The sequence below is a fragment of the Natrix helvetica genome, assembly GCF_964273705.1.
Source record: "Natrix helvetica genome assembly, chromosome: 5".
In the NCBI taxonomy this organism is placed as follows: domain Eukaryota; kingdom Metazoa; phylum Chordata; class Lepidosauria; order Squamata; family Natricidae; genus Natrix; species Natrix helvetica.
This window is the reverse complement of record NC_138551.1, coordinates 85,773,986-85,786,080: the sequence shown is the minus strand read 5'-3', so window position 1 is coordinate 85,786,080 and position 12,095 is coordinate 85,773,986. Positions and strand designations below refer to the sequence as shown.

The 12,095-nt window shown below is 44.9% G+C and overlaps 1 protein-coding gene across 3 annotated transcripts in view; it reads left to right on the top strand.

Annotated features, from left to right (window-relative positions):
• The window catches only part of NPFFR1 (neuropeptide FF receptor 1), a 34,935-nt gene extending 23,756 nt beyond the window's left edge, over window positions 1-11,179 (top strand). For all 3 annotated transcript variants that reach the window (XM_081955838.1, XM_081955836.1, XM_081955837.1), the window contains 2 exons: window positions 7,376-7,475; window positions 9,644-11,179. In XM_081955838.1, the coding sequence (XP_081811964.1) occupies window positions 7,376-7,475; window positions 9,644-10,535 (992 nt within the window). In that variant the 3' untranslated portion in view covers window positions 10,536-11,179. The remainder of the gene's footprint in view (window positions 1-7,375; window positions 7,476-9,643) is intronic.
• Window positions 11,180-12,095: the final 916 nt, after the last annotated feature.

Sequence of the window (12,095 nt, the reverse complement as noted above, 5' to 3'; positions counted from 1 at the left end):
GTGTGTAGAGTAGAGTAGACCTAGGAGCATATAAGGGAACATGGAGGTAATCTAGTCCAGCCCCTTCCCAAGGCAGGAGTCCTTCCTTCTCTTTGAGAGCTGTCAGTGGCAGTCTGGCAGACATGGGGGAAATGGTGTGTGTGTGTGTTTGTGTGTGTGTGTGTGTGTGTGTGTGTGTGTGTGTGAGAGAGAGAGAGAGAGAGAGAGAGAGAATGAAAGAAAGTTGGAGAGAGAGAGATAAGAAAGAAGGAAGGAAGGAAGATAAAGAAAATAAGTTGGGGAGAGACACAAGAAAGAAAGAAGGAAGGAAAGAAAAAAGGAAGGAAGGAAGGAAGGAAAGAAGGAAGGAAGAGAAAGAAAGAAGCCCAAAATTTTGGTTGCTAAGCAAGAGTGCTGTTAAGTGAGTTTCACCACATTTTCTACCCCACCCAGTCACATGGCCAGCAAGCCACCCCCACCCAGTCACATAGCCGGCAAGCCACTCCCACAAAGCAGGCCACACCTACAGAAGAGGCTCTAAAAAATTTTTAAACCCACCACTGTGTCAATGCCTCACCAGCCATAAACCTCACTGCACGTCACTGAGCCTCACTCACTTCACAACTTTGTTTTGGAGGAGGAAAGTGTGTGAGCTATGTTTGCCACTTTGAGTCATTTGTAAAAATAATAAAGTTAGTATTAAAATTTGTTTTTAAAAAAACCAGAAACAATGCCCATTTCTATCCACTTTTAAAAGCACAATAAAATAACTCTCTTTACACAAACAAAAATGTACCGTTTTCCTGATATGGTCCCAAGACTCTCAACAGCAAATTAGAGCCCTAAAAAGTTCTGCCCCACAATTCAAATTCCTTAAAATGTATCTTTCTTTTTTCTTCCTTTTTTTGTAAGTTGAACTTAAAACTATTGTGTTTTAATGAAGTGTGATCTTTATTATAGCTCCATCTTAGCTCCATCTCTCAGGGCTAAAAGTTTTCTGTATTCTCCTCTGAATGCTACAAGCTGCCCAGAATCGCTTGGAAATGGGATGAGTGGCACATACATTTTATAAATAAATACACTCGACGTTTTTAAACAGACTTCAAGAAGAATAGTGCTCTCTCATACATACAGTAGCTGACTATGATCATGTGGGGCATGGAGACCCCTAGTGGAGACTGCAAAAAATTGCAATTGCCTATTGCTGTAATTTTGCAATAGGATGAGCTTTCTAATCAGCCCAGTGATATAAGCTTGTGATGCTTTGGTATTTAAATTTGCAAACCCAAATCATTCTCCATAATGAAATAGTAATTACTAGTCTGGAGTGTCCATGAGGGGGTGGAGTGGTGATCACAAAAATAAAGATGGCAGTTTCTTCATCACCCATGCAGATAATCAGAATTGTTAATCAGGTCGAAAATGGGTTGATTATCCCCTTTTGAGCAAAATGTTTTTAACTGATTTAAGATTGTTCTATATTTTTCTTATATTGCTTATGCATTCCTTAATCTGACGCCTCCCAGAAGAGATCAGTCCCAAATTTGTCACCCTGGGAATATGGGAAATTGAAATCCAAGTTTTGCGGACGATACCGGGTTTATTTACTTATTTATTTAATTAAAATCATTCATAAAGCCACCCATTTTATGTCAAACTTTGAGCAGCTCTCAAACAACAATGAAAACAACATTATTAAAAACAGCATAATACATGCATCTACTAAAATAGTGATGGCTAGCCTTTTAGTTGTTGCATGCTGAAAGTGTGCATGCGTGTGTGTACCCACACCCATAATGCAATGCGTGCGCGAACCCCCTGTGCTCCCCCTCTCCTGCTCATGCGTGTGTGGACCCCCACCCCATTTCAGGCCTAGCAGTCCTCCCTGAAGCCTCCTGGGGCCAAAAATGCCCCCCCACTCCTCCCACCCTGCACATGCGCCCCCTGCCCCCTCACATGTGTGTGCATCTCCTGCATGCACCCTGCCACCCATGCATGCATGGCAGAGACCCGAAAACCAGCTATTTGGTGGGAAGTGTGCACGCATGCACGATGGTGCTGAACTGGGGTGATGGCTCGCGTGCCCGCAGAGAGGGTTCCACCTGTCACCTTTGGCACGCGTGCCATAGGTTCGCCATCATGGTACTAAAACCAATGTCAGCCTCTGCTTCGTTTGCTTGCTATTGGCTGCCATAGAAATGGGGAGGGTGGGCGCATGGGATTTGGGACGGGAATTGTATGGTACTGGAGGAGATAGGTAAAGGAGAGTTTTGTTCTCTCCATCTTCTGCGCATGCTGATGACCGATGTCAGGCGTGCCTCCATCAATAACCAAGAAAGAAAACACCCAACTCCATTGTTCATGGAATTAAAGTTACTTTTACTTGTTATGAAAAGATAGCAGAGAAAGAAAAGCAAGATCTGAGCCAAAAAGGCGCGAACAAGTACATATCAAATGATTACCCAGCCCCCTCTCTCCAATTACCCCACCACAGCGTGGTCCAGTCTGCAGCTCCCTAAGGTGTCATGTGGGGTGCATCTTCAAAAGGCCTCATCAGGTTGGTATGCGAGACAGTTGGCCTTGACCAGGTCTAAACGTCGGCCATCTGCATGCGCAGAAGATGGTGAGAACAAAACTCCCCTTTACATATCTCTTCCAGTGCCATCCAATTCCCATCCCAAATACCATGCCCCCACCCTCCCCATTTCTATGACAGCCGATAGCAAGCGAAGCAGAGGCTGACAACCACAAACATTCAAAATCTGGCATCAAGGTTAAACTTCCAACATCCTTGTTTGACAGCAATACAATTTTATTTCAATGAAATAAATGATAGCCCACCTCTGCAATGCCCCTTTCATCTTTTCATTAAGACAAAAAAGGTCCATTTGGCACGACGTCTTGCTGGACCTCCTGTAGTGGAAACATTGAATTGAATTGAATATTCTTTATTGGCCAAGTGCGATTGGGCACACAAGGAATTTGTCTCTGGTGCTGAAGCTCTCGGTGTACATATAAATAACAAAGATACCATAGATACCAATAGGTTATCTAGATACCAATAGACGGTAATGGGAAAGATGAAAAGGATGATAGCAATACAGTCCAGGGGTGGGTTGCTGCCAGCATTGCTGCCGGTTCGGTGCATGGGCAATTTTGCATGTGTGCCTGCACATTTGACCATAAATGCAATAAAAATTGCTCTGCGCATACGCAGAAGCAAAAAACAAGATGGTGCCGCCTATGGCACCGTCGGGAGAATCAGTTTGAGGGCGTGGCAGGTTCCAGCGACCCAGGCCACCAAACTACTACTGGTTCGGCCGAAACGGTAGGAACCCACCACTGATACAGTCCTATTACATGGGTAAATGTACTTAGGCAAACACAATGTTGTGGGCATTATGTGTTTAGCAGAGTGCTGGCATGGGGAGAAAAACTGTGTCTGGTTGTTTTGGCATGGAATGCCCTATAGCTGTGATGGCGAACCTATGGCACGTGTGCCGGAGGTGGCACATAAAGCCCTCTTTGCGGGCACATGCACTGTCGCCAGCTACATTTCTGGATTCCATTGCGCACATGACCGCCGGACAGCTGGTCCATCGTGCATGTGCATCAGCCAGCTGGTCTTCATGCAAAGACCAGCTGGCCGTCGCACATGTGTGAACCGGAACCTGGAAGAGAGTAGCTGGCTGGTGCACATACGCTCTGGGCCACCTGGCTGGCGTGCATGCGTGTGACTGATCTAGAAGAACAGCTGGCCGCAGAAGAGCGTGTGTCCCAGAAGAGCAGCTGATCGCCATGCACATGCGCACCCACCAGCTGTTCTCTTTCAGGTTCTGGTGCTCTGGCGCCTTCTCCAGTTTCAGCACTCGGTGCCGAAAAGGTTAACCATCACTGCCCTATAGATCACTGCTCTATAGCAATGTCCTGAGGGGAGGAGCTGAACTACTTTATGTCCAGGATGTGAGGGGTCTGTAGATATTTTCAAAAATGTTTTGGAGGATAGTAAGTTAGTATCATCTACCGTTATTGATTAATCATCTTACTTTCATTCTATGTATTTATATGTTTATGTTATATGTATTATTTTATAGTGTTGGCTGACAAGAATCTATAGCTGATGTACAAAAGTGTACAGCAGTGCAAACAAATAAATCAGAGAAATTTTATGGATTTTTTTTCCAACTGTGTTTTGGATGATTTTATTCTATTAAACTCGGAATTCAACCTACTATTTCAGAGGCAGTGACGTGCGGTGAGGTTTATGGCTGGTGAGGCACTGACCCAGTGGTGTCTTTCAAATTTTTTTAGACTTGTGGATTTCAACTCCCAGAATTCCACAGCCAGGCATGCTCAGTTCCGATTTAAAGCGACAGCATTTGTTTTTCTCCTTTGCGAAAGAAGATTCCTTCTTTCTTTTTCTTCTCCCTTCCCCTCCTTCCTCCCTCTCTCCCTCCCTCCCCCCTCTCTCAAACACACACACACACACACACACACACACACACACACACACACACAGAAGTTGGATTGGACTACACACACTTTCCCCCAGCCCCGGAAGGATCCAGCCCAGCTTCACTGATTACAGGTTTGAAAAGGCAACGTGGCTCTGCCTGCAATCAAATCAAACTACACTTTGAAGTTTGAAGTTTGAATTCCTCCCCCTCCCTGCGACCCACATGTATCTTTTCCAGCTGTTTCAGAGAGGATTTCAACTCTGCTCTTGCCTCGGGTCCTCTGAAGAAGCCCCGCCCAAATGAGCGCCCTCTATTATGAGGCAGGAGAACTGCATACCTCACCTACGTCAGGAATTTTAACCCTTGCTTAACTCTGCTTGAGTGATCATAAAACGCCTAAAGTCAGACTAGATGAGGCATGCAGTTCTCCTGCCTCATATGAGAGGGCACTTTTTTAGAGGCTTTTTTTAACAGTTAAGCAGAGTCATCCACAGTGAGGCAGCAACTAGCTCAGCCTGACCTCAGCTCTCGCCTTTTTCCTTTTACATTTTTTTTCTTTTCATGATGACAGTGGTGAGGCTGTGCCTCCCCTGCCTCCCCTGACTGTACGTCACTGTTCAGAGGGAATCATGGCATTTACTATTTTTACTCATTATTATTGTCTTAAATAAAAAACGTCTCCCAAATTCATACTTTTGGGGCCTTATCCCCTGGACTCCACCATTTGTACGACTGACATCTTAGATATGAGCATGCTCAGACCCAATTGAAGCAATGGATTTCAATATATCTAAAGGTGCATTTCGGAGCAATCAATCAAAATATACTTACAGTCTACTCTAAGACCATACATCATAAGAGATGAGCATGCAACGTCTATAAAAAAAAAACACCTTGAAACTGTGAGAAAATCCTAACACAATTTTTCAATTGTTTATGTCTCATCTCATAATCCTAGCAGCCACATAAATAGATTTTCTCCAGGACAATCTATCCCTAACCTTATTTTTCAGGTCTTCCAAATGTGCCCCCATCGTCTCTGTAACTAATTCCATCTTCCTTGCGGTTAGTTGTCCTCTTTTTCTCTTTCCTTCCATCTTTACCAGCATTCGAGCCTTTTCCAGAGGTGGATATTTGCGTAATATCATGCAGGAGTGGGCTGCTGTGGGTTCGCAGGGGTTCGGGAGAACCTCTAGCTAAGATTCTGTGCAGTGCAGAGAACCCCCAAATCCCACTCCTGGCTGGCCCCGTTTTGGATACAGGTAAGTGCAGGGCGCACTCGGAGGCTCGGGCAGGGCAAAAATCGGGCCTACCGGAAGTTCGGAAAGGCCAGAAACGTGCCTGTTTCCAGCATCCAGAGGGCCTCTGGAACATGGGGAGGCTGTTTTCACCCTTCCGGAGGCTCGAGGAAAGCCTCTGGAGCCCGGGGAGGGCAAAAACACACACATACCTGGCTATGGTGCAGGAGGCCAACTAGGCCAAGCCCACCATGGCAACGCCCACTCAGCAACCAGGCTGAGAACCCCTTGCTAAAAGTTTTGAAGCCCACCCCTGATATTATGTTCAAAGCAGGATAATTTGAATCTGGTCATTTGTGCTTCAAATGAGAGTTTAGTGTTGATGTGTTCAATGATCCCCTTGCTTGTTGGTTGGTTGGTTGGTTGTCCACAGTATTCTCAGAAGTCTTCACCAAGCCCCCCTAAAACAATTAGCCGCTGACAATTAATAGCACAAGGAAGGAACTAGGGAGGTTGTGATCACAGGTTTGATTACAATAAATCGAACTCAAGGCCCAGGGGCCGTATCCAGCCCACAGGGTGCTTAGATCTGTCCCATGGAGCTTCTGTCAGCAAAAATGGAGCTCGGGAGCCCATTTTCAGGAGCTCAGGAGCCCATTTTCGCTGGCAGAGTGCTTGGGCCTACAGGCAGGTCTGACACAAGGGATGTCGAGCTGGCCACGCACACCCTAGCCACGCACACCCCGGCATCCCAAAGTGAAACACAACTCTGATATGGCCCTCAATGAAAGTGAGTTTGACACCCCTTAAATAAAGCAATCAAAGTTTACAGCATCACTCATCAAATACTTTAAATACCCAAGAGTTGGCTAGTCTCTAAAGAAGCCAACCCTGTGGTTAAATGAGTATATTAGTGATTCCAGCTTTCTACTTAAGCTCCCCAAGGTCAGTCTATTTGGTAATACCTCCTCAACAACCACAGTCAGCTGCATGTAAATACAAATCTCCATGTGCCCCATTCTCATACAAGTATTAGACAGATAATGTGTATCCATCAAGGAACAGCTTTGGGTTTAAAAAAAAAAAACACCTTAACACGTGATTCAGCAATTCTTAAACAAGGCAAAATCTTGACAGCTGGAGTCAGACCAGGATGTAAGTATATTATTAGGATAGGATAGGATAGGATAGGATAGGATAGGATAGGATAGGATAGGATAGGATAGGAAAGGAAAGGAATAGGAATAGGAATAGGAATAGGAATAGGATGGTATGGAATGGAATGGAATGGAATGGAATAGTATAACAGAGTTGGAAGGGACCTTGGAGGTCTTCTAATCCAGCCCCCTGCCTAGGCAGGAAACCCTATACTGTTCCAGACAAATGGATATCCAACATCTTCTTAAAGATTTCCAGTGTTGGGGCATTCACAACTTCTGGAGGCAAGTTGTTCCACTGATTAATTGTTCTAACTGTCAGGAAATTTCTCCTCAGTTCTAAGTTGCATCTCTCCTTGATTAGTTTCCACCCATTGCTTCTTGTTCTACCCTCAGGTGCCTTGGAGAATAGCTTGACTCCCTCTTCTTTGTGGCAACCCCTGAGATATTGGAACACTGCTCTCATGCCTCCCCTCGTCCTTCTTTTCATCAAACTAGACATACCCAGTTCTGCAACCGTTCTTACATTTTGCTTATCTTCCAGGCTGGCCATTTGATACTTTTATGTGTAAGATGAGTGGGTTGGTCCAAGGCATGTCGGTCTCAGCTTCTGTGTTCACCCTGGTGGCCATTGCAGTAGAGAGGTAAGCTTGCCTCACTCATTTTCTATTCTTTCCCTTCAGTCTGAAAATGAAACTATAAAGTCACCTGACATTCTACTGGTCTGAAATTTGTTCTCTTAGTTAACCTTTTTCTTCAAGCTTCTGTTCTCCCTACTTGCTCCAAAAAATCTCCTCTTTGCTGCCTGAAACAAAGAATAGACTTTAATTCCAAAAAGCTGGGATAATGGTTTTAAAAAAATGATTACCAAGTATTAAGTATTATTTATGCATCTCTTCTTATAACTGTACTTTCTATTAAAGTGAACTCTGGATCCTAGCCCTTATGAACCTCTCTTTATTGATGACTTTTGTAAATATCTATCTATCTATCATCTATCTATCGATCTGTCTATCATCTATCTATCTATCTATCATCTATCTATCTATCTATCTATCTATCTATCTATCTATCTATCTATCTATCTATCTATCTATCACCTCTATCCTCCCCCCTCTCTTACATCTACAGCTATCTACCGTGTTTCCCCGAAAATAAGACAAGGTCTTATTTTCTTTTAATCCACAAAATATGGATTGGGCCTTATTATCAGGGGAGGGCTTATTGTTTTGGGGTTGCTGGGCGGCTGCTCCCTTGCGAGTGGGCTCCCGAAGAGCCGGACACAGCCCCAAGGGTGAAGCAACCATGAGGTGACCACGCTCACGAGCAGCCGCCCGGCAAAACCCCTCTCCAGCCGGGCAGAGCGCCATTCACTGACCTAGGGAGTATCCCTAAGGCGCCAAGCCACATGGCGCTCTGCCCGCTCCCCAGCTCCCACGGCTTGGCACTTGCCCAGCTCTTCGGAAGCCCGCTCGCAAGGGAGCAGATGCCCGGCAACTCCCCCCTCTGGCCAGGCAGAACGCCATTCCCCAACCTAGCGGTATCCCAAAGGCAGCAAGCAATGTGAGCACCTTTTTCCCCCCCGGCTCCCGCAGCTTGGTGCTTTTGGGATACCGCTAGGTCGGTGAGCGGTGCTCTGTACAGCTGGAGGGAGGGTTGTCCAGGGGAGCGTATTTTGAGGGGGGCTTATATTTTTGCCCACACGAAAAACGTGGCAAGGCCTTAGTTTCAGGACAAGTTGTATTTTTGGGAAACACGGTATCTACCTATCTCTCTATATATATACATCTATCTATCTATCTATCTATCTATCAATCTATCTCTATCTATTATTTATCATATCATTTATCTATCTATCATCTATCTATCTACTACCTTTACCCCACTCTCTCTCTCCTCTCTCTCTCTCTCTCTCTATCTATCTATCTATCTATCTATCTCTATCATTTATCTATCTACCTATCTCTCTCTATCTATCTATTTATCATTTATCTATCATCTATCTATCATTTATCTATCATCTATCTATCAATTATCTATCAATCTAGTTATTCTTATAAAATTTATATTATGAATTTATGTTAATATATAGGATGAATCTCCTAGGTGGTGAGATGTTGCTTAATATATAAATTTAAAATCAGGAAGATATTGTCAGCATCTTTTCTGACCAATTTTATTATATGATTAATTTTTTATATTGGGATTATCCAATCACAGTAATTCCTGCAAGGTAGGTTGGGTTGAGTAATAAAAATTAAGGGTTTGCAGCAGAAGAATAATTTGAGGCCAGGTCTCTCTAAATCCTTTGGTGGGTTTTTTTCTCTTTCCTTAATGCACTATTCTTTGCTGATGAGTGCTTGTTATCAAGTTGTAATACATATTCCTTTTTAACAATGTTGGTTGATTGCATGTTATAATTAACACGCCAGGCAGAGATCTAAAGATTCCCAATAGATGGGAAAACTCTTCCCAATAGATGGTTGAGTAGATATTACAGCAAACCTTTGTGGTGCACTGGTTAGAGTGCAGTACTGCAGGCTACATCGTCTGACTGCAATTTGGCAGTTCGAATCTCACCAGGCTCAAGGTTGACTTAGCCTTCCATCCTTCCAAAGTTTGTAAAATGGGGACCCAGATTGTCGGAGGCAATATGCTGACTCTGTAAAACCCCTTAGAGAGGCCTGCAAAGCCCTGCAAAGCAGTATATTAGTCTAAGTGCAATTGCAGTGCAAGTGCAAACCGCAAAAGAAAGCTTGTTTCAAACAGCGGTTCCGATATTTCAGCCAACCGCTTCTTCTTTTTCTTCCAGGTTCCGCTGCATTGTGTACCCTTTCAGACAAAAACTAACCCTACAGGTAGCTCTGATCATCATCATCATCATCTGGGCCTTAGCCTTCATCATTATGTGCCCTTCCGCCGTTACCTTGACTGTCACCCGAGATGAAAACCACTTCATGCTGGATGCTTATAATAACTCCTACCCTTTTTACTCCTGCTGGGAGGCCTGGCCAGACCCCCAAATGCGCAAGATCTACACCACTGTCCTCTTCTCGCACATTTATCTTGGCCCTCTCATCGCCATTGTGATCATGTATGCGCGGATCGCCTTCAAGCTCTTCAAGTCCTCCGCACCTATAAGAGGCTCCCAGTCGGAGGACAGTGAAGGAAGAAGGATCTCCAAGAGGAAAATAAAAGTGATCAATATGCTGATTATTGTGGCGTTGTTCTTCAGTCTCTCTTGGCTGCCCCTTTGGATTTTAATGCTGCTGGCTGATTATGGGAACCTGAACTACCATCAGCTCAGCCTCATCACGGTTTATTTTTTCCCATTTGCCCACTGGCTGGCTTTCTTTAACAGCAGCGTCAATCCAATCATCTATGGGTACTTCAACGAAAACTTCCGGAGAGGATTCCAAGCTGCTTTCAAAATCCACTTTTGCTCGGCAGAAAAGGAACACCAAGAAACGTATTCCGATCGCAATCACGGCAGGCCTCTTTTTAGAGCACGCAATCGGATATTCGTCAAAGTTCAAGGCTCTGATTCGGTGCAGCCCTCCGATTCTGGAGAAAGCAGTGTTTTGAAAGCAGGCTTGTTCCTTGCCAAAAATGGGCAGGCAGTTCACCGCGGGCTGAAGGTGGAGGATTTGGACAGTAAAAGTTGCTCTCCCAAAACCGTTAGCATCCCTGCTTGGGACATCTGAGCGCGTTTCAACCTTCTTTGAAATGACGAGTTGAGTTTACTAGATGCGAGATATTTTCAGAATACACTGGTACCTCTGTACTCATTGTTAAGTGATTCTGAGAAGCGCGATGAGTACCAAAAACGATGAATGCCAAACATTTTTTTTGCATAAAGAATAATATAGTGTGTCACAAGGCAGCCAACACTGACATGTTCTAGCTTGTGTGTTATGTCCCAAACAAATGATGAGTAACATTTCCCCCCAAAATACATTGAGTATCAAATTGGATGAGTTTCAAAGCAGTTGAGTACCAAAATACCACTATGTGTTCATAGTCATTTCAGAAACATGGTTTACTTTATGCAAACTATGAAGATCAAATGCTTTACCATTGTTGATACTAAGGAAAAGATGCAAGGTGGTGGGAGATGATTTCATCTTCGAATCCCCACTTTTGGTTACATGATATGGGACAGATGAATGCTTCTAATGTGTTTCAGTCTGCCATAGCATCTTTCCCCTTCCCTGCCTCTATTTAAAGGAACATCTGGGGTAGTTGGAGGAGGGTTATGTATGGTGAGTATACATTGATAATGCAAATGCCTCATCCAATGGATTCCACTGGCTGTGCTACTTCAGTGCAAATAATAAACTTTGCATCATACTCCTAAAGAGACGTAAGTCGTTTTGTTGTTGCTCAAAATAACCCCCACAATAATTCCAATAATTTTCTGAGACTACACCAGGGGTTTAGTGGTTAAGGCAACAAGATTAGAAACCAGGAGGCTGTGAGTTCTAGTATCTAGGCACAAAGTCAGCCGGGTCACCTTGGGCCATTCACTCTTTGTCAGCCCTAGGAAGAAGGCAATGCCAAGCATCTCTGGAACCTTGCCAAGAAAACGGCAGTTACTAGTCCAGGCAGTCTCCAGCAGTTGAGTTCTAGTCAAGGCAGTCCCCAGGAGTTCAGTTCTAGTCCAGGCAGCCTCCAGGAGTCCAGTTCTAGTCCAGGCAGCCTCCAGGAATCCAGTTCTAGTCCAGGCAGCCTCCAGGAGTCCAGTTCTAGTCCAGGCAGTCCCCAGGAGTTCAGTTCTAGTCCAGGCAGCCTCCAGGAGTCCAGTTCTAGTCCAGGCAGTCCCCAGGAGTCCAGTTCTAGTCCAGGCAGTCCCCAGGAGTTCAGTTCTAGTCCAGGCAGCCTCCAGGAGTCCAGTTCTAGTCCAAGCAATGCCCAGGAGTCCAGTTCTAGTCCAAGCAATGCCCAGGAGTCCAGTTCTAGTCCAAGCAATCCCCAGGAGTTCAGTTCTAGTCCAGGCAGCTCCCAGGAGTCCAATTCTAGTCCAGGCAGCCTCCAGGAGTCCAGTTCTAGTCCAAGCAATCCCCAGGAGTTCAGTTCTAGTCCAGGCAGCTCCCAGGAGTCCAGTTCTAGTCCAGGCAGCTCCCAGGAGTCCAATTCTAGTCCAGGCAGCCCCCAGGAGTCCAATTCTAGTCCAGGCAGTCCCCAGGAGTCCAGTTCTGGTCCAGGCAGTCTCCAGCAGTCGGATTCTAGTCCAAGCAATCCCCAGGAGTTCAGTTCTAGTCCAG